Genomic DNA, 26,929 nt, shown 5'->3' with positions numbered 1-26,929 from the left:
AAGCTGTTGTCTGTAAAGGTACTGTATGATCATAACTGGAATCTGGGACTTTTGAGATGAACTGTTTTATGGATGAGGAAACTGAAGTCCAGGGAGGTTAGGAGACTTAGATTTGCATTTGCCAAAGAGTAAATATTTGCTAATGTTTTTTCCTTGCATTAAGAAAAAGTATTGTAAAACACAAATTATACAGGTCTCCTGAAATAATGGTTCTCTCAGTCAGAATTTAAATTAATTCATAGCTATAGTCTATTATTTCTGTGGTTGGAATGGTGTTTGGGGCCACAGTATATTGTTAAATAATGTGAGAGTATTGCATAGTTTTAATAAATATTTTCATAGCATATGGAATGATTTACTTTTTCAAGTAAATCCTCTTCAGTTTTGTAACTCTGTAGTACATGTTGAATTGACTAGTTGGTTTATAAAGATAGAAAAGACCAGCATGAAGAACTACAATGAAAAGGGACCATGTAAGGAAAAAAAAAAGAGCTTTAGTGCTTAGAAAACATAGAATTATAAAAAACTGATTTGGAAAATACTACTTGAATATTTTGGTTACCAAAACCAGAACAAGTGACATAGTCAAAATTTTCAGAGTTCACATTTAATCCATTGTCATATCTCTTTTTACCAAGAGGGTCTTGAACATTATGTACCTCAATCCTTAATCCAAAGCGTCACTGCTCATTGGGTAGAAGTTTTTACCAGCTGACTCCAGTTATGCCCTCCAAGGACTACTTTTTAATTAAGAACCAGGCTTTATACAAGTTCTTGATTTCAGACTAGGATGAAGAATACAATTTCTTGTCTTGCACCTCCCCCATCATTATTAAACTGTTAGAAATTCTCCTGTGTACTGTAATGGCAAACAGAGGTCACTTGCCATTTTAATGGGACCTAAGTTCTATGAAGAATCCCCATAGAAGTAACAGTCGTTATCATATGTTAATATTCATTCACCAAAAAATTAACTGAAAGTTCCTTCTAGACTACAAAGGAAAGGCTTTTGCTTCTTAATAAAATGGGGGAATTTGACTTTGTGCCCCTACACAGGGCTCACATTGCTCCAAGGCTCTGCTTTGGAATTAAATGCTGAGCACTGCCAGATGCCAGACATTGAGAAGAGGCTGAGTTTTGTCGGCAAATGGGATCTGCAAGTTAATTGGTGTTTTCTGCAGGCTTCTGGCTGTGAAATGAAATTGGAAGCCCTTTAGCCACATGGAAATACAGGACTTGAATACAAATGTCACATGTCACCATCAGGACCCACTGTGAGACAATAGTGTTCCCACTCCAACACTGCACCATTACAGATCATTTAAATATGGGGATTACATTTAAACTAAAAGCCCCATTTGCCTTTTACTGCAATTTAAATGTCCTCTTAGCAAAAGCTAAGTGACAAATTAAATGAAAAAAGTGCCCACATTTTTAAAGCTGTAATGCAAAACAACCTTTTATTGCTTCTCATGTGCCACGAATGAATCATTATACTTGTCAACCCTAAACCAAGCCATAATTGGAGCAGCTACTGTTATCAAAGTGGGGCTGCTCTGTGACAGTTTAATAAAGCTGAAACTGTTAAATTAAATCTCAGATGCTTAACTCCTTAGCACCGGTAGATTCGATGGGTCCATTTCTGGCAGTGGCCAACACTTTAGGAAAAAAAAAAGATTCCTGGCATGGAAGCCTTCATCTGATGGCAGTGTATAAGGGAGAGTGTCTTAGCCAAGTAACTCTGCTTCTTGGCAGAGGGATATAGAGCCATCAGATCGTCAGCCCAAAAATGACAAAATCTTTTTCATAGGGCCAGATATCTCTTTCTAACATTCTCACTGTATGCGATTTATGAAAATTTTAAGTTGTTGATATTTCAAAACTTATTTTAAAAAGAACAAATTCATTTTAACTTTTTTCCTTTCAAATAAATATATTCAAATGTATTTATCGTAACTACAGGCCCATCTCTCCCTTCATCCTCCAGCTAATACAGAGACTGATTATTCTTTTCTTTTTTTTTTTTAATGTAAGTGCCTGTGATACTCATTTGGTCTGAGCTAATTTTTATTTAGTCCCTGGTTTTCATAATAGAGTATGAAATAGATACAGATGCATGCTATTAAGATCTTGTTTAATGCATTACAATTGGAGATGCATTTATCTTGTACATGAATCAGTTTTTTCAGATATTAATTTTACTTTCTGTACGTGATGCTCACTTTCCCAAACATATGATGGTGTTCTTAAGATGAATAATATTATGTCATAACCCATTACAAGAAAAAGTATACATTACAAGCTTAAGACAGAAAACCCTGTTGTAGTAGGGTAGAGGCTGCGCATTTGGTGGAAACCGTAGGGACACCCCTACAGTCGCAGTCTTTCAGTGACATGTGTATTTTCTGGAAGGCAGATCCCAGAAATAACTCTTGGATTTCAAAGAACAACCCAGGGCTGATTGGTGGTGAGCACACCTACTGTTAGCCCGAATGGCTGTCTGTTCAGCACACTTAATTACTGTGGGGGGTCTTTAGGGATAGATTCTAGCCTCTCATCTGCGTTGATGGGTCTCTCCTTAAATGTCTTCCTAGACTGTAATTTTACTTTGCTTCATAAAACTATATGTTGTGGCTGGCAGTCTATTAAAACCTAATTAAAATGGATGTCATTAGAGGAAACAGTTAAATAAGATTTAATTACAGTTTTATCACCAGGAAAAAAATCTTAAATTTTGACTTTAAGTATTATATGGTGTTCCTCAAGTTTTAAACACTTAACTTTCTCTCTGAGCTGAGTTATGTGCTTTGCTTTGTAGCTAAATCCTGTTTCCAGGGAGAGGATGGGCTGCCGCTGCGGCGGAGGCTGTGCTGCACTGTGCTGTGCATGCTCAGCGCATAAGAACAACATGGTGTCTCGCAGTTCTCTTTAACTCTTCACACTTGAGAAGTGAGCAAAAATTGCTGTAGTCGGATGTTTTTCCTTGTTTGAATTTCATTGTAAGGTTCGTTTGACCACTTGTAATGAAGCAGCAGCTATCGTGTCCCAGATTAGGGTTCCAGGTTGCGTGGTGTACAGGTTTGGGGCACTCAGAATCAGGATGTGTAACAACATTCAGTAGGACCACATTTATTTCAAAATCTGAAAAATTACCTGCTCTAAGAACCCAGAATCGTGTCCTGTCTAGCATGCCAGACACAAGTACCATGCACTAGTTCACTATTCTGTATTACAAATATGCATAATTTTAAAAATTATTACTTTATTTGAAAAACATTACTTTTGAATAAAGCAGAAAACATAGCATAACTCATATTCAGAATGATACTTTAGGAGAGTCTTTGTGCATAGCCAGAAATAAATTTCTAAAGGTTCTGCTATTGAGATAATTGTGAAGAAATCCCTGAGGAACACCATTGCACGTTTCTCAGATAACTCCCCCTACTGTTTTGAGCCCTTTAGTTCCCATGGTAAATTCCAATTTAAGCTTACCACCTTTTAAATTATTGGTGGTTCATGAATGGCTAAGGAGTAACTGCTTCTGAGAACTAGAGAGCATTCCAAAGTGGTTTGCCCTGTGAGGAGTTAGCTCTTTGCTAGTGAAGAAGGGAAAACGGCAATTCCTAGAACTCCCTTGCAGCAGCCAGCTGTCAATATGGGATCGGGAACTTTGAGATAGCTGTCAGTGTAGAATGCAGTCCCACGTATCAGGGATTGCTTGCCACCTACCAGTTTGTCTTCCTCTGGTCAAGAGGACAATACAGCTTTACCACTATCTGCCAGTGTTGACACCTGCTTACCTTTCTTTCCAGTAGCCTTACGGTGGTCTTTCTTTCCATCAGTATGTATTAATCCCTTGCTGTGTCCACAGGAACAGATACGTTTGATATGTGACTATAGTGTTGGTGGTGGTACTGATAATATAGAGGGAGTACAGAGATGAAAATGGTAGCAGATGTGACATGAAAACACTCATAATGAGTTGAAATTTTGATAAAGTAATTTCATTATAAATTACATTGCAAATTAGTACCAACATATGTACAGACTAAACTTAATACGGTTTTATGAGATGTGCATGCAGGTGAGATCCAGTTCTAATACTCCAGAGAGAAGAGACAATGTGAACAAAACAGGGGTGAGTTTGGTAGAGGGGGTACATGGGCTTGAAATTAATTGTCAAAAATACTATCTCGGAAATTTTTAGTCTAACATTATTTTCACCATTACTTAAAAGGAGAGGAGGGGGAGAGACTAGGTAGACATTAAAAGGATCTATATATATTTTTGATTTGGTTTATTTCTCATTTTATTCCAAGTGCTCAAGATAATACACTTGCCAACCTCATCCTGTCAGGCACCTAGTTGCATACTTTTTTATTTTGTTTTGTTTTGCTGTTTTGAGACAGGGTCTCACTATGTAGTTCAGGCTGGCCTCAAACTCACTATGTAACCCAGGCTATCCCTGAACTTGTGACGATCCTGTTGTCTCAGCCTCCCATATTCTGGGATTGCAGGCATGTGCAACCACGCCTAGCTACATGCCTTAATTTATTTAATACTTAAAGCAATCCTAGGCTGTAGGAACAGGGGACAAATACTAAAACTAATTTTATAGGCAAGAAAACTAAGTGAAGGAGTCTAGAGAATTTGTCTGAAGTCATAGTACCAAAACAAGAATTTGATCCCAGGTGTCAAGGACTTCAGAAACTTCACCACCAAACTAGACAGTATCATCAGTTTATTTTAAATGATTGTTAAATGCCTCTCGCACATGGTCTTTCCGTGCACAGCAGAGGCAGAGTATACTTGCCTAGGTGGCCGTGGAAAAACTGCCTGGTCTGTCTACCTACTTGTGGTGCCACCATCCTGGTTGCAGTAGGTAGCTGAGTTTTCCCAGTCCAGTGTACTCGCCCATCTGCATCTCTATACAGGGCCTTTCAACTGCAGGTTCTTTGAGAAAACAAACACAGTGATGGAAAATAGCCAAATATGTGCTGCTGAGATTATATCATAACTTCAGCTTGTCATAAATACAGATAATGCATGGCACAGACGGGATGAAGCAAGGTTTTGATCTCGTTCTCTAGGGCCCTTTGGAAACGAGCCAGTAAGGACCTTTAGCTCACTGTCTTTGCCCTGGCCACACCCTGCCCTAATGATAATAGAGTTGGCAGCACTTAATGATCTCACAAGGTCTGTGGGTTTTGCAGCCCCTTCCTGCACATGGCTGTCCTGCTCTAGCATGGGGGTGCAGTCCTGCCCCAGTTTCTGTTTCTGTTTTTCAGAGAGCTCTATCTCCATACAGTCTTCGCCTCCCTCCAGCAGAGCTCTCAGATTGCCTGTCTGCTGCTGACTCCTCATTACCAAGGCCCGGTTCTTGCTGTTTCTGTAGTCCTCCTGCTTTCTCTCTCTTGAAACTGAGAACTCTGGATTCTTGGGTCAGAAGCCTCAGTTGTACACTGCTGTGGAGATGGGAAAGGAGTATATTCTCTGCTGCTTTATGTAGGCAGAGCAGTTTCTAGTTTGAGTCAGAAGTTAGCCAAACTAGAGAATGTGAATTTCTCTGTGAGCAAACCTGTCATAAGTACCCCTGTGTAGTGATATTGCCTATCCTCCTCTCTCAGCTGCATCTTCCAGGGTTTTTAATAGTCCAGTCAGTACCCTGCACAGGAAAGGGCAGAAATAAAAAGAAAAAAATTTTAATGTAGTAATAGAAAATAGATTAAGACTAACAGAGATCTTTACAGTTAGATTACATTCTGTTTCCTAGCCAATAGGAGATTCTTAGTGATACTCATTGTCTAAATTATTTAGGGATACAATTAGATAATTTGTAACAAATGTAGACAATTTGTGTGTTTTTATAAAACTTTGTTCTATTTATAGACCATGGAGACTTGGCTAAGGGATACCCTAAGGCTCATCTTAGTATACTTCATAGTTACCTTTTTTATGAGGTGTGCCAGAGCCAGTCTGTGTACCAAGAATGGGCTTCAGTTCCTTTGTTCTATGTTATCTGTCTTCTAACATGAGTCTATTGTAGTAAATAATCTTCTCACATTAGTGGCTAATGGAAATCTCAGATTGGCATAATGTGTCATTTTCTCCTCAAGATAATTTCTGGAAAAGTTCTTATCTGGCCTTTCTTACTTCCTAAGAGTTAGTACTGTACTTCCTCTCAAGAAACAGCCACGGGAGGGAACTGGCAAGGGAAGTCTCCTTGCTAGATTGCTGCTCTAGAGTACGATCTAGGTGGAGATGATGAAGAAGGGCCTAGGCAATTGTCCTTTCACCATTCTTACCCTCCAGTGGCAGTATACAAAATTTAAGGTCTGAGAAGCCTCATTTTAAACCATCTGGATTCCCAGAGGTTCCGCAGGACATTTGAGGTGCCAGGAGCTGAAGTGAAAGAAGGGGAAGCTAAAGGCAGCAGCTCACGTAGGTGGCTCTAGGTGTGTGCTGACTCCAAGCAAAGTGCTTCCCAGATGTTACCATCGATAACTTAAGCTTAGGTAGGCTCACGGGGAAGGAAGCCCAAGGCATGGAGAAGTGGTTGTCCTTAGACGAGGTGTTCAGATCCTATCCGGCAGAGCTTGTAGGAAAGCAAGTGGAGGAGGAGCATACTGGACACACCCTGCTCAACCAGAGCGGTGTGGTATTTACTGTGTTATGTGCTGGCTTTCTGCAAACACGTTTCTGGGATGAAAGAATCTGACATTAAAAATGTAGTACTTAATAATCACTGTCTTCCAAAGGCTTTTCAATAGTCAGTCTTAGAGATGTGGCAAAGAATGATTAAATAACTTTCTCTTATATACTTTAAGGGGAAGGTACAATGCTAAATTTAGAATAGAACCCTCTGTAGTAAAATATTGATGCCTCCTGACATTAACTTGCTTGAGTGAGTTAATAACTGGTCTTAGGCTATTTCTCAGACTTTGACCTGGTGACAAAACAACCAAGTGTAGTGACAGTAGTTGTTGAAATTCGGCTTACTCCAATTTCATGCTTTCTCTTGCAAAGATAACCTTTGCAAGAGAAAAAGCTAGATCTCTCTGATTTTGACCCATGACTACATGGACCCTGTTGACTCTAGGTCAGTGGTGGCAAACATGGCACTGGTGCAGCAGGCGGCAGGCAGAGCCCTCTCTATTGGCACTCGAGCCAAGTGTTTGAGTTGCTTTTTTCTAAGCTAAAACCTCAGTATTCGGGCTTAACTGCAGCATTGGCACTGTGCAGTAAATTAGCAGGTTTGGGGTTGCAGTCTGGGCACTCGTTCTCTAAAACCTTCACCATCGCTGTTCTAGGTCCTGCTGCCCATCCCCACTTATTCCAGGGAAGAGTTAGCTTCAGTAAACCTGGGGAAGCATTCAGAAAGTAGATATCAGATAGAGACTCAAAATGGCTTATACTGGAAAGTGCAGCATCTTTGTGGATGAACAAGGACAGGATCCTACACAGGGCACTTGAACAAAATATAAGCTTGAAATGAATCTTGCTTGGAAAAATTATATCAAGAGGATGAAAGCCCTTTTCTGCCCTTCAGCATACTGATGAGTTTATTAGCATACCTTGTAGCCTGTCCACTATAACAGATCGACTCAACATGTAGACCAACTAATCTGATAGATTAAACCACTCATTGTATTTAATAGTTTTGTTGTCACTTGCTGTCTTTGTAATGGGACACTGAAGGTAATTTTATAGCCATTCTTCAGATCATCTCACCTTGTTTCTCTTCTAATTAGAGCACTGAAAATAGCATAGTTTTTTTTAAAAAAAGTTATTTTTCCTGTAAGGATGAAAAAGTATGCCTGGCATAAAGTCAGTGCTTTGGTGAACAATAGCAAAAAAAGAAACAATGAATAAAGTATAATACTAGATACCTGCTTGGAGGCATTAAGCAGTACATTGCTGATAGTAAACAACTGGAAGGCATTAATCATCACAGTTTCCTCTTTTCCTACTCTTCTGCTTTATCCAGCCTTGTCTGCCCATGTACAAGATACTCATAGTTCCCTATGTGTGCATGAATGCCCACGCACACTGAAATACAAACAGTGTAGAGCACAGAAGGGCACCGATTCCCCTTTGCCATCACTGCTGCAGGTAATCTATTGCATTAATCAGCCAGCCAATGGGAAATGCATGGGGAGTGATTATACTATCATACACAATACAATCAGCATGGAGCACTTGTCAAGGCCAATACATCAAAGTTTAATTCAGTAATAGAATGAATTAGAGCAAAATGAAACATTCTGTTCTCCAAGAAACCCAACACCCATCCTGCATTCTTTCTGAACTCCACAGAAAAGTCAGTGAGTTAAGAAATTGTCTTTATGAATAAAACTATAGTTCCCAGTCTGACAGAATACTGTAAAAATCCCTTTTTCTTTGGATTCTCACAAGTGTAGTACAAAAGTATCTTTTTAACATGATACTCTAGATTAATAATGATTTGATTTTTTTTTTTTTTTTTTTTTTTAGTAAGGATCTTGATTGTCTTCTGTCCTAAATCAGTTTGCTTGCCAAATACAGGGAGGGTGTTTGTACCAGTGGCTCAGGGAAGTTCTCATAAATAAATGTGGATGGTGGACCATTGAATGGTTTACCAAAACAGCAAGAAGAATAGCATGAACCCACTGTTTATAGTGCTCTGTGGTAGGTACTGCTTCTATTGGAGAGTTTATAATATAGTGAACAAACAATAATGAAAAATAAAAGTCAAAGCCTAAGACAACTGCAGCAATGAGGGTTTATAATGTACCATATATTTCTGAAAAATTTGAGACTAGATCTAAAACATTTCATACATTAGAATGAAATGAATCATTTCTAAGACACTATTTTGTGTCATTTGAGTCTTTTTGGAAACAGGTTTATATAGAACTAGAGCCTAGACCGTTTGGACATTGGCTTGGTTAAGCAGCCCGTGCAGGATACATGGACAGAGTCCCACAGTAGTGCCTCCCCTTTCTGTCTATCAAAATAAAAAATCATCTCCCACTGTACTTTCTGTCTTCTTCTCTTTGCTTTTTTCTGTCTGTCCTTCCCTCCTTATCTCCTTTGAAAAGAAGAAAGGTGTTTGAGGGATGGAGATCTAGCTCTTGTGATCTCCTTTAGAACCAGGCGCCTAATGAGGTCAGGGTGTTTTTGATCAATCCTGCATGTTGACCCAACAGCACTGACACATTAAATGAGATGAGAAGACTATTGAGTAGCGAAGGCCCACCAGTTTGCCCAGAAGGAACTTTATCCAGGATACCAGTTAACTGCTTTGGAATATCCATGGTCTATTTTTCTTTTTTGACAACAAGAAAAGATAGCTATTTTACTTTGGAATTTTGACAGATCCTAGTTAAATGATAACCATTTGTATCCAGTTAAGAATTTAGCCCTGCTTGACTTGAGCAGTCTCAAAACTCTTTTCAGTATCTCTGGCGTTTTATTCTGAATTTTTTCTAGAAATGTTCTAATGAATTAAAACCTAGCACATCAGATTTAAAGAGGAATGTTTTTACCAGTTAAACTGATTTTACAAACATGGGGTGACTTGGTATTAAGATTTCACTATTCTGTGAACAATACTATAATTAGAGTCACAGTTTTAGTATGGTCTGACCCGAGAAATTTTGTGACTGTAGTTTTGCTACCACAACTAATTATGCCAATGATCTCCTATTTGTGATAGCAATTAAGCATTTCATAACCCCTAAATAAATATAATTAGTTAATTGGATCATGCATAAAATTCTAGACTATTATAATAGTCTCTGAGAACAAAAATACGATATTATGAATTGTTTGTATCTATTGAACCTTTGCAAATACCAAAATAATTGTTTTACTTTGCCTGCTATTACCTTATAAGGATAGGCATTGTATTAAGAAGTAGAAATTAAACTTTCTATACAACAGCCTTCATTTTTATGCATTTTTGAAAGTAGCATTATTAGTTTTCCTGTTTTGTCCCCCTTGACCTGCCCTTACTCCCCACTGTCAATAGGGAGAAGAGCAACATTTATAGATACTTCCAAGTGTGTCTTTTATTTTAAAAAGTATAGCTTTTATATTAATTAATTACAGTAATCTGTATCGCCCCATAAATATATATAGCTTTTAATTGCTGAATTGATTTGATATTAACAAAAAACCACAAGGAAGAAGGAATTTAAAAAGTATCTTTTATTGACTACGAGGGTAACAATAGAGAGAATGCCCAGATGATTTATTCAGTCACAAATCATAATGCTCTGCCCAGCAGTATACGCCACCAGGCAGAAAGCATTCTCAGTCACATACGCATGCATTATCCCAGAAATGCTGATGTAGACTTAACTCTAACAGAGCTGGTCATAATGTTTTCAGGGGAAACAGATTTCTTCTGACTTGAATAATCAATCTTGAATCATAAGTTGAGCTTTTGATTGTTTATCTACTGTTTTAATCTACAGTGAAATTACTTATTTGCTATGCCTGTCAGTCCTGAAAAATGCAGGGTTTTTTTGTTTAATTAGGCTCTTTTTAGATGAGCCTATGTTTTTGTTGGAAGTACTTTCCTACATGTGAGAGAGACATGGTCTAATTGTCTAAGAACACATGGCTGAAATGAAGACCGGGTTGGTTTATTAGCTATACATTTAAGAATACTTTAATTTTAGATAATATTTTATTATTCTGCTGAAGTAGGAAAAAAATGATTCTATCAAAAGACTAAAATGTGTATATGATTCCTCACTTACGAAGAACTTTATAACAGCATAAGCTGGATAGAAGCATAAACACCATAGTATTTAAGATTGTTGGTTTTGGGGGAACATGAACCTTGGATCAGATCCTGGTACACTTTAATAGCAGGGCAACTTTTCTGTGTCTCTCAGAACCTCAGGTTTTCTTATCCACAAGATAGTGCTTTTAAATTGCTTGTTTGGTTTTGTGAGAGTGAAATGTGATAGTATATATAAAATATTTAGCACAGGGTTAATGTGAGGTAAAGATTCAATAAATGGCAGCAATTATTGTCAGGTAAACAAGTGCAGATGCCATTCACTTTTAGTAATGTTAGCTAAATTAGATGGAGCAATCTCTGTACCCTAAAGATAGACATTTAAAAACTTTAAATGTAGCATCTAATTAGAAACCCGACATGTGTAACTTGATATTATTAGGATTTTCCTTGAAGGTATAAAAATTAGCATACAAACCAGCACTTAATTTTGCAGTGTGTGTTGGGATACCTTTTACACTATTAATTTTTTATAATGGCTTTTTCTCTTAGAGCTCTTCTTATCTGCTCAGTGGTTTTAATTCAATTGTTGTAACTAACAACATTCATATATACATACATATGTGTGTATAATATATAAATATATGTATGTTACATATATGGCACATTTGGGCTGGGTAATTCTTACAGTGTGTGTGTGAGGGTTCTTTCTGTTTCTAGTTTAGCATCATCCTGGGACTTACACACTAAATTCCATTAATTCTCCTTACCTCGTGACAACCAGAATTATACTGCCAGAGTCCCCTAGGAAGCAGAATGGTCCCTAATTGAGAACCACGGTTACACATATTCCTCCTGTATTAGAAGGGGAAAAATAACAATGAGAAAGGCTAATAATCATATTAAATAGATTCAGGTTTTAGAATATGTGTATATTAAACTTAAAATTGCACTATAATTCCTATACTCTTCTAAAACTGCCATTGGAGCTGGTTGTGATAGTACATGTCTGTAATCCCAACTTTCTGGGAAGCTGAGGCAAGGGGATTGCACATTTGAGTCTAGCCTGGCAACTGAGTCATTTAATGAGACCCTGTCTGAAAATTTAAAAAAAATAAACAAATGTACAAGGACTGGGAATCAGTGTAAAGGCACTTGATCAGTCTCCAGTACTAGGGGTGCAGGCCCTGCTATTAATAAAATTTCTCAAGTTTGTCATCTTAAGGCAACATTATAAAAAGAACTCAAAGAAATTAGACCCCACAAATAAAAGACCTGATTAAAAAATGGGCAACTGAAATGAATAGATATTTTTCAGAGGAAGTACAATGACCAATAAATATGTGAAAAAATATTCAACATCTGTAGCCACTAGAAAAGTGAAAATTAAAACAATACTGAGGTTCCACCTTATTCCAGAAAGAATGGCTATCATAAGAAGTCAGATAATAAGAATGCTGGTGAGGGTGCAGGGGCTGGGGAGGAGCCTTTCTACACTGTAGGAATATAAACTAGTACAAACACTATGCAGATTCCTCAAAAAACTAAAACTACAAATTCCATTCAACCCAGCTAGTCCACTTCTAGGGTATCCACCAGAAAGGTTTAAAGACATATTATAGTGACACATGCATACCCATGTTTATGACAGAACAACTTATAATAGCTCGATCATGGAAGCAGCCTGTATGTCCGTCAGCAGCTGAATGGATAAAGAAAATGTTGCATTTATACACAGTGGAGTACTACTCTGCCATAAAGAAGGATACACTTGAGTCATTTTTTTAGGAAAATGGATGCATCTTGAGTCCATAATGTTAAGTGAAATAAATCAGACACACAAGGTTAAATATTATATGGTTTGTCTTACATGGGAAACCTGAAATATGAATATCAAAATAAAAGATGGATAATAGGAAATGGGGAGATAGATTCTTCGCAAAAAGAAAGGGGGGACCAAGAAAGAAGAGGTGAGGAAGGGTATGAAGAAAGGAGTAAGATATGTTATATATATGTACCGGCTCCCCACAAGAAATATAATCATTTTGTATTATAAACATGTATCAATAAAAAAATAAAAATTTTAAAGATTACCCTTAAATGCTGTATAATAATGGATAATTAAGAAGAATAACTTGTTTCTTACAAAACTATGTTTTACAAACTCAGTAGAATAATTTATTTCTTAATTCTATTTACTTTATAACTTTAGGAAAGACTAATATTTGTTGTATTGAAAAAAATAAAAATTTCCACATATAAAAAAAGAGTACTAGTATATGGCAAATAATTTAGTTTTCCATTTCATAATCTAGCAAATTTATAGTCTTTTTTGGTCATTGTGATAGATGTGATAGATGGCCCTTGCTACTGTTACTGAGATGTGAGTTTCTCACTTAAATTTGGGCAATTCTTATAAATATTTGACCAGCAGAATAAGGCAGAGAATATATTGGATAATTTTTGGGGCCCAAGACCTAAGTAATGAGCCACATGCACTGTTTCTTGAAAGGCTCCGTCTTAGAGCCTGAGTTTGTGTGTAGGAAGTCTGTCCATTTTGGAGCTGCCATCCGGTGGGAAAGCCTGTGTTTGCGTTCTTGGGGGGAGAAAAGAATTTCTGACCTACAGAATGGTGAGATATAATGACATGCTGTTATTAAGCCAACAATTTTAGGGCAGTTTTTAATGGACAACCAGAACCATGAAAGTGAGTTTAGCAGTATTTAATGCTTCTTTTAATGGTTATATACCAAATGCCAAATATCCTCCCAAAACGTAAAACATAATAATACATAATGAGGAATTTTTGTTTGTCACTTAACTTTATCTCTTGAGCTGGCCTATGTTGCATATTTGTCAAAATTAAATCTAAATAATGAAAAATAATATTACACAGTTCTAGAATACATTCCCATTTTTTATAATTTTTATAATTCCTTCTCATATTCAAATTCTTCTTATGCCAAACTTCACCTGATGTGACTTACAGGTCAAGTTTTCACTAATAGTGTTGTGATCACTTCTAGTTTTGAGTTTGTGTGGAGACTGGAACTGGGGCATTCAAACTACAAAAGGAACATAGAGTGGATGATAGAGGACAAGGGTTTCGGCAGCGACACTTCAGGCCGGCACAGGTCGTAAGCACAGCATCCACTGCCCATCCTTTAAATGAAGTTACCAGGGGCAGAGAACATGCTAAAGGACTCCTTGGGGACAAGCATGAATTGAGAAGGGCTCCTCGATAGGAATAAGGGAAACCTTACCAAAGCATCTCAGACCTCTAAGTAACTCCATGCCTCTGGGCCTACGGTGAGGCCTGGCAGGCTAGAAAGAGTGGTATCCACAGGAACACAAGTCACCTTTGAAAGTGTGCTAGAACTGGGGTAAAATGAGCAACTGAAATATTTCTGTATGGAAGTAGAAGTTAATTATGTAAGAAGACAGTATTAATTTAAGTGTTGAATGTACTGTCTTAATTGTATTACATTAAAAATATTTATAAGGGTATTGATATCACTTGCAGTTTGAATGATCAAATTTTATTTGAACCTTGGGTCTCAATTTTTTAAAAATCAAAAGTGATCAAAGGGGTGTACATTTTAGAGCTGGTTAAACAAAGTTGGCAAAATTAATTGAATCTAAAGTGTATCCCTTTTTTTTTTTTTTTTTTTTTTGTTTGTTTTTCTCCGGTACCGGGAACTGAACTCACGACCTTGCGCTTGCCAGGCAGGCGCTTTTTGCCGCTGAGCTAAATCCCCAGCCCCTAAAGTGTATCCCTTTGAGGCAGGTGAAATTAGTGTCCTTTCTGTTTAAGGGATATGCCACCACAGAGAGACCAAGTGAGCTTGTCCTAGGTCTTATGGCTGGTAATACATATTTTGCTCCTTCTAGATCAAAACTTGATCAGACTTCTTCTTCTAGTTAGAGATGTAAGACAACATGTGAGATGAGGCAGAATGGGGGTAACCATTCGTATATCCAAACATTTTTGATGGAAAACTGGTGGGGAATGCAGAGTTAGCCCATGTTGCGCACATTTGCTGAAGGTTCACATCCATTGGCATTCTGCTTTTGCTTTTATGCAGAAGTAATCAGAACACTTTTAGGATGTGTTATATTCTGCTTCCTTGGTTGGTCTGTTATAGGATATGAGTGAATTAATACCACTAAGTGGATTGGGACTATTTACCTTAGGTGAAAAATGGCAGACTAAGATTGCCTTCATAGTTTTGGTTTGCTCTGCCTTGTGTTACAGCTGAAATGACTGAGTGCATATTAGGTCTAGTGGTGGACAGGAAGAGTGAGAGCAGGCTAGGCATTTTAAAAAACTGGAGCCAGAGTGTGCCTTACATCATTCTGAAACTGGGTGATATGCACCCATGTGATAATTCCATTGTATACTTTGTGGCTTTTTAGCTGGGAAAGCAATTTAAAGGAATCAAATTTGCTTTCACTGTAACTCATAGCACAAAGTGAGCATCCTTCGTGTGAACCAGCAGCACCATCAGAGCTGCCCAGTCCTGTGCTAGCTGCTGAGAGTACTTCTCATCAAGTTCTCTATCCTGTTTTTGAGTGAATCTTTAAAGGGGTTAATATTTCACAGAAATTGAAGAATGAAGTACTTAATCATCAAAGAACTTTATTTTTAAAGCTACCAATATTTCAGGCCTGTTGGAGGAAAAGGAGATAAATGCCCAAAGTGGAACTGTGAATTAATAAAATTCGGAAAATGACTTACTCAATTTGGTTAACTTGGTTATTAAGGCTAATTACAGCTCTTGTAGCGGTAACTGTTAAGATAAAAGACCATATCTGTTATGGTTCTGAACTCCAATCTAACATTAAGAACACCCTTTCAGGATCAAACCTCTCTTTAGGGAGGTGATCAATAAAAAAAACTTACAGGCAAAGTAGTAAGGGCTTTCATTTCTAAAAAATTTTTCTCATTCTTCAAAATGAAAATTTTCTAATTAGAGAAATGAAAGCACAGAAATGGAAGATGAATTTTATGAATTTTGTTCCTCAAAGTCACAGAAATGATTGTTTAAAGTTGCCAAGATGTAGGTTTTACTTTGAAAGACCTCAACCTCTTTACTTCTCATGGCTGTGATTGGGATGTGTGTGAGACCCTTCCCCACACATATGTTTGAATTCCTAACTCCCAGGGTGATAGTATTAGGAGGTGGTTAGATCCTGAACGGAATTAGTGCCCTGTGAAAGAGGCCTGAAAGTGGTTGGCACTGTGAGGACACAGCAACAAGGTGCCATCTACTTTGTGAGGTACAGGCCCTCGTTGGACACCGAATCTGCTGGCACCTTGATCTTGGACTCTCCAACCTCCAGAACTGGAAGGAATAAATATTTATAAGCCATTCAGTTCATACTGTTGTTATAGCAACCTGAGTGGACTAAGACATTCATCTTAAAAATGGCAATAGTAATTCTGATTACTGAGAATTATTGTAGTGAGTTAAGGATAAATGGTTCTAAAGCCCTAAATATATAACTTGTAGTATATAGCAGGTACCCAATAAGTGTTGCCTGTGAGCTGTAATAATGATTATTTAACTTTTAAGATTGTAACATATATACTGTAAATACTTATGATAAAATACAAATACTGAAATATTTTAGTGTACATTTTGATTTTGAACAAATGCATAACCACCTCCACAATCCAGGCAGAAATTTAGCACTCTCTCCCCAAATACTTTCAGGTTGTTCTTTTGTTGTTAATTCTCGTTACCTGCTTTTTGCCTTTAGCAACCACAGATCTGTTCTCAATCCTTTCAGTTCTGTCTTTTCCAGAATATCTTGTAAAAGGACCAGTTGGGGGGGCATTGCATAACCTCTGGATCCTGGCTCCCTTACTTGGCACAATGCATTTGAGATGTCATTTGTGTATCAGTGGTTTAGTTTTTTGTTACTGTAGAATCAAATTCCCTTGCTTAGTAAGTGTATCAGTTTGCCTATCCATTCACCAACTGGAGGACATTCAGATTGTTTTCCCTTATAACTGCAGGCAGCAGGTATGAGCATTCCAGTTACTGTATATACTAACCAGCAGTTGTTGTCATACAGTACATAGTCTTTTCAGACTGGCTTCTTTCATTTAGTGCTTGGGTATGTTTTCTGCCTATCTTTTCCTGGCTTGATACAGATCATTTTGGTTTTGTCCATTTCTCTTGATTTTTTAAGTAAGTTTTGAGACAGTTTTTCTTGTTCTGGAGTAAAGTCCTTTATTACATACAATATGTGAGTTGCACATATTTCCTAACAGTTTATAAGCTGTCTTTTCAATATCTTATATTTTGTAGAGCAAAAGTTTTTAATTTTGTTGAGGCCCACTTTTAATTTTTCTTTCATGAATCATGCTTTTGATACTGTACCTAGTAGTATTTTTGCGTAACCCAAGAGTTATTTTCCTATTTTTCCAGTAATTCTGTGGGTTTAAGCTTTATATTTAGGTATATGGTGTGTGTTATCTATGAATTTAGATTTTTGTTTGTTTGTTTTCCAGTACCAGGAACCGAACTCACGACCTTGTGCTTGCCAGGCAGGCACTGTGCTGCTGAGCTAAATCCCCAGCCCCTAGATTTTTTTTTTACATTTGTTGAAAAGACTTTTCTCTGTTGAATTGATTTGAATGTTGAGTTGACCATATTTGTGTAATTTTTTCTGAATTTGCTCTTCTGTTCCACTGATCATTGTGCCTGTCTTTCTGCAAATACTATACTGTTTTGATTATTGTTACTTTATTGGCAGTCTTTAATTCAAGTACTCTGAGACCTCCGTTTTCCGATTCTGCCCTTCCCCTTTAAATTGTTTTAATTATTCTATTTACATTCTTGTCAGTATGTACACAAGTCCCTGCTAGGGTTTTGAGTGAGGTTTTGTTTATGTTATAGAACAATTTGAGAATAAGTGACATATCAACAATTCTGAGTGTTTTAATCTCTTAACCTGACTTTCCACTTTTTAGAAAGATTGTCTTTGATTTCTTAATTAGTGTTTAATCATTTTAAACATAACAGGTACTGCACATGTTTTGATAGAATTGTAAGCCAAGTATTTCATGGTTTTTGGTGCTAATATAAATGATGCTTTCCTGATTTCTATTTAGTATATAAATTTGCAAGGTCTTTTTGGTTTGGTTTGGTTTTGTCTTTGAAGTTCTATCTGACTTTGCTAAAAGTATTAGTTCTAGGAGCTTTGTTTGTTTGTAGGTAGTTGTCTGTGGATATGTTCTCCTTCCCAGTCTGTATTTTTAATCTGCTTTTCATACTTTATTGGCCTTGCTAATAAACCTTTCAGTGTGATGCTGAACAGAAATGATAAGATTTTTAGAAGATGTTTTATATGATGACTTTTTATTTGGAAAATATTTGCTAATAATTATACTCCATGGCAAGCCTAAAAACTCTTCATAATAGAAATATAGATTATGAAATCACTAAGCAACCTTTTATATTTGCATAATTGTATATATATTTACACATTTTATGTGTGTGTGTGTATGTGAATTGAATTGTCATTTTGTTTATTCAGCAGTTATTGTGTTCTTTTGCTTAATAGCTGTAGGCCCTGATGACAAAACTATGATTCCTCATCCATAATCCTAAAAACAAATATATGTTATAATTAAAGGAAGTTTTTTACTTGATATTTTCAAATTTATAAACATTTATGGATAAGCTGGTACAAAAGTAGATATAGAGCCTGTTCTTAAAAGCCCAGGAAAGTCCCACTTACTACCCCATATTGGACTAATCTAGATGTCTTAAGCAAGAGTGCCTCATAAAACAGAGATACACAAGAAGAAAGAGAGCAATAGATTTATAGCACTGACTTGAATCTACTAGACTTCTGAAGTTGATGGAATTTCATATGATATCATTGCAAAAGTGGTGTGCATTGGTTCTAAGAGTTACTATTGTTGAATACCACTTATTTCAGGAGTGAAAATTAAATTTCACAAATCAAGTCTTTGGTCTCAAGTTACTTTAAGTACTCTCTAAACCACCTTTAAATTATGGATATCTGATCACAGTAGGTCATATATTCATTTCCTCATCCTAAGTCTGCATCAGTGGTTTTGTAGCAGAGGGCAGCATTTGGAAATGTTTCAGAGGGGTTTCGGAGGTTGTATTTCTGGGTTGCTGATTTATTTATCATGAAGGTTTGTTGAACTTGTCAAGTACCTTTTCTGCATCTGTTTTTCTTCATGTTAGGGTTTTTCTTTCTTAATCTCCTGATGGAGTAAATTATGCAGATTCATATTTCAGTATTGAACCAGCCTTGCATTCCTGGCATAAACTGTATGTGTTTGTGGTGTATTTATCTTTTGTGATACTGCTTAATTAGATGTCCTTATATTTTGCAGAGGAATTTTATTTACATGTTCACCTGGGAATATTTTTATCTGATTTTAGTACTAGGATAATGCTAGGATAAAATAAAGTGGAATTTTATGTACATGGAAGATACCATGTAGAATTGGTATTGTTTCTTTGGTAAACTTTTCTAGGGAACCATCTAGATCTGTGTTATAGGAGCTTTCAATTGCAAGTTTACTTTCTTTAATGGATATATGATTATTTATTGTTTCTTCCTGAGTGAGCTTTGGTAGTTTGTGACTTTCAAGAATATTTTCCATTTAATCTGTAGGCTTTATGGCCATGCATTTATTCATAATATTTTCTTATGAACCTTATAATACCTGTATTATATCTTAATTATGTGTAATTATAAGTTTTATTATACCTCTAGAATCTGTAATAGTTAACCCTCTTTTATTTTTTTTTAACCCTCTTTTATTTCTGATACTGGTAGCAGTTTTTTGTTGTTGTTGTTTTTGTTTTTGTTTTTCTCCGGTACCGGGAACGAACTCACGACCTTGCGCTTGCCAGGCAGGCGCTTTGCTGCTGAGCTAAATCCCCAGCCCCTCTGGTAGCAGTTTATATCTTATCTTTTTTTTCAGTTGGCCTGATTAGATTTATTAATTTTACTGGTGTTTTTTTTAGAAGCAGCTTTGGGTCTCATTGATTTTTTTTTTTTTTCTTGCCTATTTATATTTTTCTGACCTGTTACTTACTTTCTTTTGCTTTCTTGGACTTTGATTTCTCATTACTTTCAAGGTTGATATTTATAATACTGATTAATCTTTTCTAAAATGAGTACTTTAGTACTATAAATTTCTTATTCTAGAGATATTTTTATCTGTGTATCACAAATCTGAATATATTTTATTTTCATATTCTTTCAGTACAAAATATTTTCTGACTCCTCCTATGACCAACTATGACATGTGTTTTTTGCAAGTATGTTGTTTAATTTTCAAATCTAGGGGAATTTTCCAGATCTTCCTGTCTACTCCATTCTGAGTTAATCCTATTATGTCAGAGAATGTACTTTGTGTGGTTTCCATTCTTTTAAATTTTGTCTGAGTTTATTTTATGATCCAGAATATGAACTGTCTCAGTGATTATTCTTTGTGCATTTTTAAAAAGTAAGGTTTTTGTTTGTTTTCTCTCTAATGTTAGATGGAGTGCTCTATAAATAGCAGTTTGATTTAATTGGTTGATAGTATTGTTCAGGTAGTTGCTGTTTTTCTATTTATTCTGTCAGTGATTGAGAGAGGAATGAAGCCTTCATATATAATTGCACATTTATCTATTTTCTTTCAGTTATTTTTTTACTGGAGTACTTTTATCATTATGTAATGTGCCATTTGTCTGATAGTGTTTTGTGGTATATATTCTTCATCTTTTTAAATTGATAATTACATTTATGTTGGATTTCTTATACAGGGCGTAGAATTTGTTCTTCGATTTTAATCTGATTTGGTTGTCTCTTATAATTGGTATATTTAGGCCACTTGTATTTTATGAAATTATTGATATTGTTGAATTAAAGTCTCTCATTTAATTTTGTGTTTATCCCATGTCCCTTCGTTCTGTCTTTACTACCTTCTTTTGGATTGAGCCTTTTTGAGTATTTTAATTTAATTTCTATTTGTATTTAACTTTTTGTTTATATCTCCCTTTTTTTTTTTTCCTTTTTGGTATTATAGTAAATATACCTACACTTTAACAGCCTACTTCAAATTATTATTTTGCCAAGAGTGCTGGGATTATAGGTGTGTGCCACCATGCCTGACTTGTGAATTGTATTTTTAAAAGATCTATTTTACTGACTTTATTTTTACCCAAAACTATTTGTATCCCATTGATATACACATGTATCTATGGATACTAATTCATAAACATAATAAAATTGAAACTTTAAAATAAGGAGTCTTAAGGAAGAATTTTGGTCCATATATGCCCTTATTATTTTTCTGTAAAAGCATATTTTTAGAAAATAAATACAATTTTTGTGCAGAACTATTTGGAATGGTATACTGCAGCATCAGTGTATAGACTTTATAGATTGAACCTCAGGGTTATGCATGGTATTAATATTTTTGTCTAAAATTTCTATATTAGACTCCCCATTGCTGGACATAATAAAGTTTAGCTCATAGTTTGAGGAGATTTAGTCCATAGTCAGCTAGCTCCAGCACAGAAGCATCTTGGCAGAAGAGCTTGATGGAGCACCCAGAAGTATGCTCTTCTAATCTGTTAGGGCTTCTTGCCCACTTTTTTTGGCATTTTGAGGCAGAGTCTTGCTATGTAGCCCAGAGTCTGGCCTTGAACTTGCTTGATCCTCCTCTGTCAACTTCTCAAGTGCTGGCAGGTGTATGCCATTGCATCTAGCTTGTTAGGCCTTTCTTAATACAGTGAGTGAATATATTTTATCTTTATACATAACAGTATTTAGGTCTTTGGTTCCAATTGGGGATCTGTTGGCCTCCTCCCACTTAATTCTACATTAGATTTGTGATTTACATTAGGAGAATAGAATTATAAAAATGTCAGAGTTGAGTCCATTTTGAAGTAGTTTATCTTTAGCTGTTTTTCTAATTTTTGAAACTTTTCTTTCTAAGGTGCTCTGTGGATGTGTATAGTTCTAAACCCTCACTGCAAGTTAGAACAAAAGGCCAGCTGGCTAAAGCAGCTGAAAAAGTGGAATAGTGTTGATGTCTGTCCATGGGAAGATGGAAATCATGGCAGTGAATTACCCAACTTAACCAATGCTCTGCCTCAGGGTGCAAATGCCAACCAAGGTAAGTCCACAGTAATGTTCTCAGCTTGTCTGTACTTCATCCTGAGTGTGTTTATAATGGTAACTTAAAGTAATGTATTCAAAATGATTTTATCTATTTTACAACCTACTATAACTCAAGGACTTAATATGTTTTGATTGCGAATGTGTGTATGTGTTTTAATTTTACCTGAGGCCTTTGTATACTTTTAAAAATATTTTTAGAATACAAATAGATATAATCCTAACACGTTAGTATGCATTAAAGTGGCCCCGTTAATGATTTAGTTCCATAAAAAAGAGAAATAAAACAGACTGAAAAAGGTAAAAAAAAAAAAAAAAAATTCAGGGTAGGGTGGCAGTATATTACTTTGTTAAGAAAAAAAAAAAACAGAGAAGCCTGTGGAGCTCTGGGTATATATCTGTTGGTTGGTTTATATTCAGGCTACCCTGTAAATAGTTAAAAGTTCTTAGTTTTAGAATATAGCAAGGAAATTTTTAATGGCTAGACCAAGAGGCATGGTACAGTGTTGATGTTTTAACTGGGAGAATTTTGCACTAGGAAGAACTATCTAGTATACTTGTCCTCACCTTCATGCAATAGGCCTGTCGTGCTGTCCAGTTTCAGAAACAGTCAAAACTGCTCCCAGACATTCCCAGAAGAAACTCTTTCTCTCCTCTATCCTATTGTTTCAGCTTCTCCTCTATCAGATTCATCCATTCTGCTTATTCCTCCTATCTTTAGACAGTTGTTCTGTAGCCTCAGTTTACCTTGATAGCTACTGCAGAATTTTCTCCCCTTTCAGAACCAAATCCTTAACTGATTGACTCTTGCCTATACAAATAACATTCATTAATTCATACCACAATGTTTGCATGACTTTGTGCCCTCCTCCCTTTTGAAAAAGTTTGAAAGATTTTAAAGTCATGCTAGAAGCCAAGTGGGAATTCAGTGACATTAGAAGAATATGGAATGAAGACTACCATCATTCTGTGTGTGGCTGGCCACATAACGTGTTGGCATTGTGATGAGCTTGAATGTCATGTTAGCAAAGTGTCTTCAGTCTCTACAAAGAAAGAAAATGATATGTATTACTCCACAGGGACTTGTCCAATCAAAAAGGAGTTTTAGGACTTGGGAAAGATGAAGGTCTGGCTCTGCTTTCCGTAGAGATGTATGCCTTGAAAATTGGGTGCTGCATTTGAAATCTGTCCTGTCTTTATTGCTGAGTAAATGAGCTCCTCCACCCGACTTTTTTCCAGATGCTTAGAATTTTTAAGTTTAGCTATTGGACATCTATTCTGTCATTGCTAGGGAAGGTATGCTGACATCTGTAGAGGTGATCGTTAATTCCCTCTGTTTTATACTTGGAGGTCTCTGTGTTTTGCTTCCCACTGCTTTCTTCGGACGGCCAATATAATATTTTATACTATTCTTTTTGCTTCCCGTTTATTATGTTACCCTCCGTTAAACATGAATATTTATTTCAGTAGGCCTTAGAAAGCGGTAAGAAGTGATCCAGCCTCCAGACACCACAGTTCATTTCACTTGTGATTTGGCCTAGGCAGTTTCCAAAGGCAGTATTTATAACTCTTGTGCCTAAAGGCAGCAGGGCACCTGCTTTTCACAGAACGCCCACATCCTCCTGAGAGACTGTCAGAGGGGGTCCAGTGCTCCAGCTCTTCCTCTGTGGTGTTGTCTTTTCTAGGGCAAAGCTGTCATGGCCACTGGAATCCAACAGCATGCCATTGTAAATGAACTGCAGGGCGTGTGGCTAGGCCACGGTAGGACCTCATGTATTTACACAGTAGAGGGAGCGTGAAGGGCTTATGAGGCCATGCCTTTGCTGAGGTAATTTTTTTAGAATTCATGAACAATCCATTAGAATCTACAAACCATAAAAGAATACTTTTTTGACATACCAAATTATAATACACCATTTAAGCCAGTTTTTTGTTTGTTTGTTTTGTCATCTTCTTGAAACAGGGTCTCACTATGTAGTTCAGGCTAGTCTTGAACTCACTTTGTAGCCCATGCTAGCCTTGAACTCAATGATCGTCCTGCCTCAGCCTCCTGAATGCTGAGATTGCAGGCATGTGCCCCCACTTCCGGCTCAATATATTTTTAAAACTAAGTGTTTCACCCTTTTTACTTTTCTAAATTTCCCAAGCTTAATTTTACATGTATTTTACTTAAAATTTTTGTACAAATTTAAATTTTTGTACAAACTTTTGTATATAGCATTCAAAAAATTGGGTCACGATAACCTGTTTTTCTTTTTTCAGTCTTGCTACAAAAATTGAATAGCCACATGTATCCAAGATAAATACTGATCGTAATTTTTAGACCTCATCAAACCAGATTTTCAACTGTATATCTTTTGAATCATTTTTTATGTATATAATCAATTTTTCTGTGTTTCCCAGGCAATGATTTACCAGGCAAGGACTTTACAGCCTTCATTTTCATTCATTTTCATTCAAATATCATTTCATGAGAATTTAGCTTTGGGGTTTTTTGTTTGTTTTTGCTTTTGCTTTTTGTTGTTGTTGTTGTTGTGGTTGTGGTTGTTACCATTGGTTTTATTTGTGTTGAAGAGGTAACTAATGTTAAGCCTGGTATGTGTCCTCTAGTTCTTACCGTTTCCACAGTCACGCATAAACATGTAAACAGTTCAGCTTTTTATTCTTTGTTTTTTAATGAAATCAGACGCTACAGCTTGCTTTTATTAGGCATACCATAGATGCTGAGCCAAGCCAACTGGTAGACCTCCAGCTCATTCTTTTAATGCACACATAATACTAAGTTTCTATGTTAAAGTCTCTATTTAGTTTTAAATTCTATTTCTATGATATGAGCTAAACTGAATGAAATGACAAAACCACTTAAAAGTATGTGAGACTTACACCATAGGAACCAGTTTCTTTCTGGGTCTGGGCATTTATTTTGCTTTGCAGAAAGCCTTAGTAGATTCAAAAGGCAACTAAAGGTAGGGTCCACCCTTCCCATTTTGCAGTGTGTGCATCTGTCTAGTGCTAGCAAGGAATCCGGAAGGAGAGACCATAACAGAGGTGTCATTGAGTTTATGCTTTTTGTTGACCTGAGACCAAACTGAAGTGATTTTCTGTTAAAGACTTGTCCAAAGCCTTTCTAAACAGCTGGATTAGCTGAATTTTGGAGTAGGGGTGTCTTTGTATTGACCCCATCCCCGCTGCCTGGCTGGGACCTTGGCAAGTCACTTTACTTCCCGCCCCGCTCAGTTCCACCACAGAACAAAGAGGCTTGACGAGATGAGTTCTCCAGTCTCCTCTCGGCTCAGTGTTTTTTGATTTTTTTTTTTTTTTAATGTTTTCCCTCATGTGTGTGCTGAGCCAAATGTCCAGGGACAGGGATATGAAAGTTTATCATAAAGAAGCTCCAGGTTTTCCCTTTCATTTAGTTGAATCTGAGAACAATGAAGGGCTATATGTGAGCTAAGTTAAATGTACATAAATACGAATAGTTTGTTACCCTGATTTCTAGTTGAGGCTTGTGCCACTGTTGAAGGTAAGTGTGAAGTGGGGACCCAAGGGATGGGAATACAGATAGAATCTGTAGAAATTGAATAGCCCCAGGAGCCAAGGTGAGAATATCCTTTATTCCCCAAACATTTCTTTTCTCCGTCAGGTCCTGAAACTTGAACCCTCTTCGGAGTGTATGCTTCTGCTCTTTTGTGATGCCCCGGCATACACTATGCTGGGGACATCACACCAGTCATGGAACCTGCCCAGGAGTCAGGAGGCAGCCTGTAGGGGCAAGGTAAGTGCGCTGGTTTGTTTTGTAGCTATGTTGTGTGGCTTTGTGAAATGTTAAATATATGCATTTATGCCCTTTGGGATATAAAGTGGCATTTAATCATTATATCCCAAGAAGCATAATAGTTTTAATTGTGCAAAACCGCACAATATAGTTAAAAAATACAACCAAAAGCACAACCCTTATGCATATTTTTAAAGTCTGACTGCATCTTCCTGAAAGGTTCCATGGCTGGTGTCGCATCTCTTGCATAGTGTTTGTGAGAGCTGTTGACCCCATCGGGGGCAGCCCAGCACAGCACCTCAGAAGTGGGGAGCAGTGAGTTTCATGTGATTTTGTGCCGAGTGCCTCTTTTGAGTGTATTTGGCATGGAAGCTAGACTTGACAATTCTTTTTGCAGGATGCCTTTAACCTTAGCTTTAATGGCTGCAGAATGTTTGTGTTTGGTAAAACGAGTGAGTGAATGACAGCTCTTTGGGCTGACTTGCCTCTTACTACTTAGGATGTGAGAATATTCAGCCTTCACCCTTCTGCTTAGGGGGTGCAGGACAATGTGTGTGGGTGTGTTCATGAACATCTGGCCGAAGAATGGTATGACTGATTTATTCACATGTAAATAATAGCTGACACGGCTTTCTGAATTGTGGAAAAAACAGATTCATCGAACAGGCCACATCGGACAGTGTTCACTCGAGCCATCGAGGCATGCGATCTCCACTGGCAGGATAGCCACTTGCAGCACATTATCAGCAGTGACCTATACACCAACTACTGTTACCATGACGACACTGAAAACTCCCTCTTTGACTCTCGCGGGTGGCCCCTCTGGCATGGTAAGTGGCCAAACCGGAAAGACATTTCCATGACTTACTTCTTTGTTTAGTTTTCTATAGCATTATTGGAGTGGGAGGTAGAGAATTAAGGGATTCAATGGGAGATGGATGAATGCTTGGCAATAGGAGCTGAGTTGTTTCATTCAAATCCAAGTTCAGAGATGGTTTCTCATGTCTTTTTAATAGTATTTTGGGAGAAACATCTTACTGTTAAATCCTGTTTTTACAGATATATCTGACAGTGGCAGTTTTACCCTTTGGCTTTCTTTTCAGAACACGTTCCTACAGCCTGTGCAAGAGTAGATGCATTACGGTCTCATGGGTACCCCAGAGAAGCACTGAGACTAGCAATAGCTATTGTTAACACATTAAGACGACAGCAACAAAAACAGTTGGAAATGTTCCGCACTCAAAGAAAAGGTG

At 36.9% G+C, this 26,929-nt stretch overlaps 1 protein-coding gene across 1 annotated transcript in view; it reads left to right on the top strand.

The window, feature by feature from the left end:
- Zswim6 (zinc finger, SWIM-type containing 6) overlaps positions 1-26,929 on the top strand; it is a 178,759-nt gene that overhangs the window by 134,234 nt on the left and 17,596 nt on the right. Inside the window, exons 5-7 of the mRNA XM_005392647.2 lie at positions 21,720-21,899; positions 26,330-26,506; positions 26,780-26,926. Coding sequence (XP_005392704.1) covers positions 21,720-21,899; positions 26,330-26,506; positions 26,780-26,926 — 504 coding nt within the window. The remainder of the gene's footprint in view (positions 1-21,719; positions 21,900-26,329; positions 26,507-26,779; positions 26,927-26,929) is intronic.

The sequence above is a fragment of the Chinchilla lanigera genome, unplaced genomic scaffold (genome assembly GCF_000276665.1).
Source record: "Chinchilla lanigera isolate Chin_1 unplaced genomic scaffold, ChiLan1.0 scaffold00045, whole genome shotgun sequence".
NCBI lineage: Eukaryota > Metazoa > Chordata > Mammalia > Rodentia > Chinchillidae > Chinchilla > Chinchilla lanigera.
This window is presented reverse-complemented; position numbering and strand designations above follow the sequence as displayed.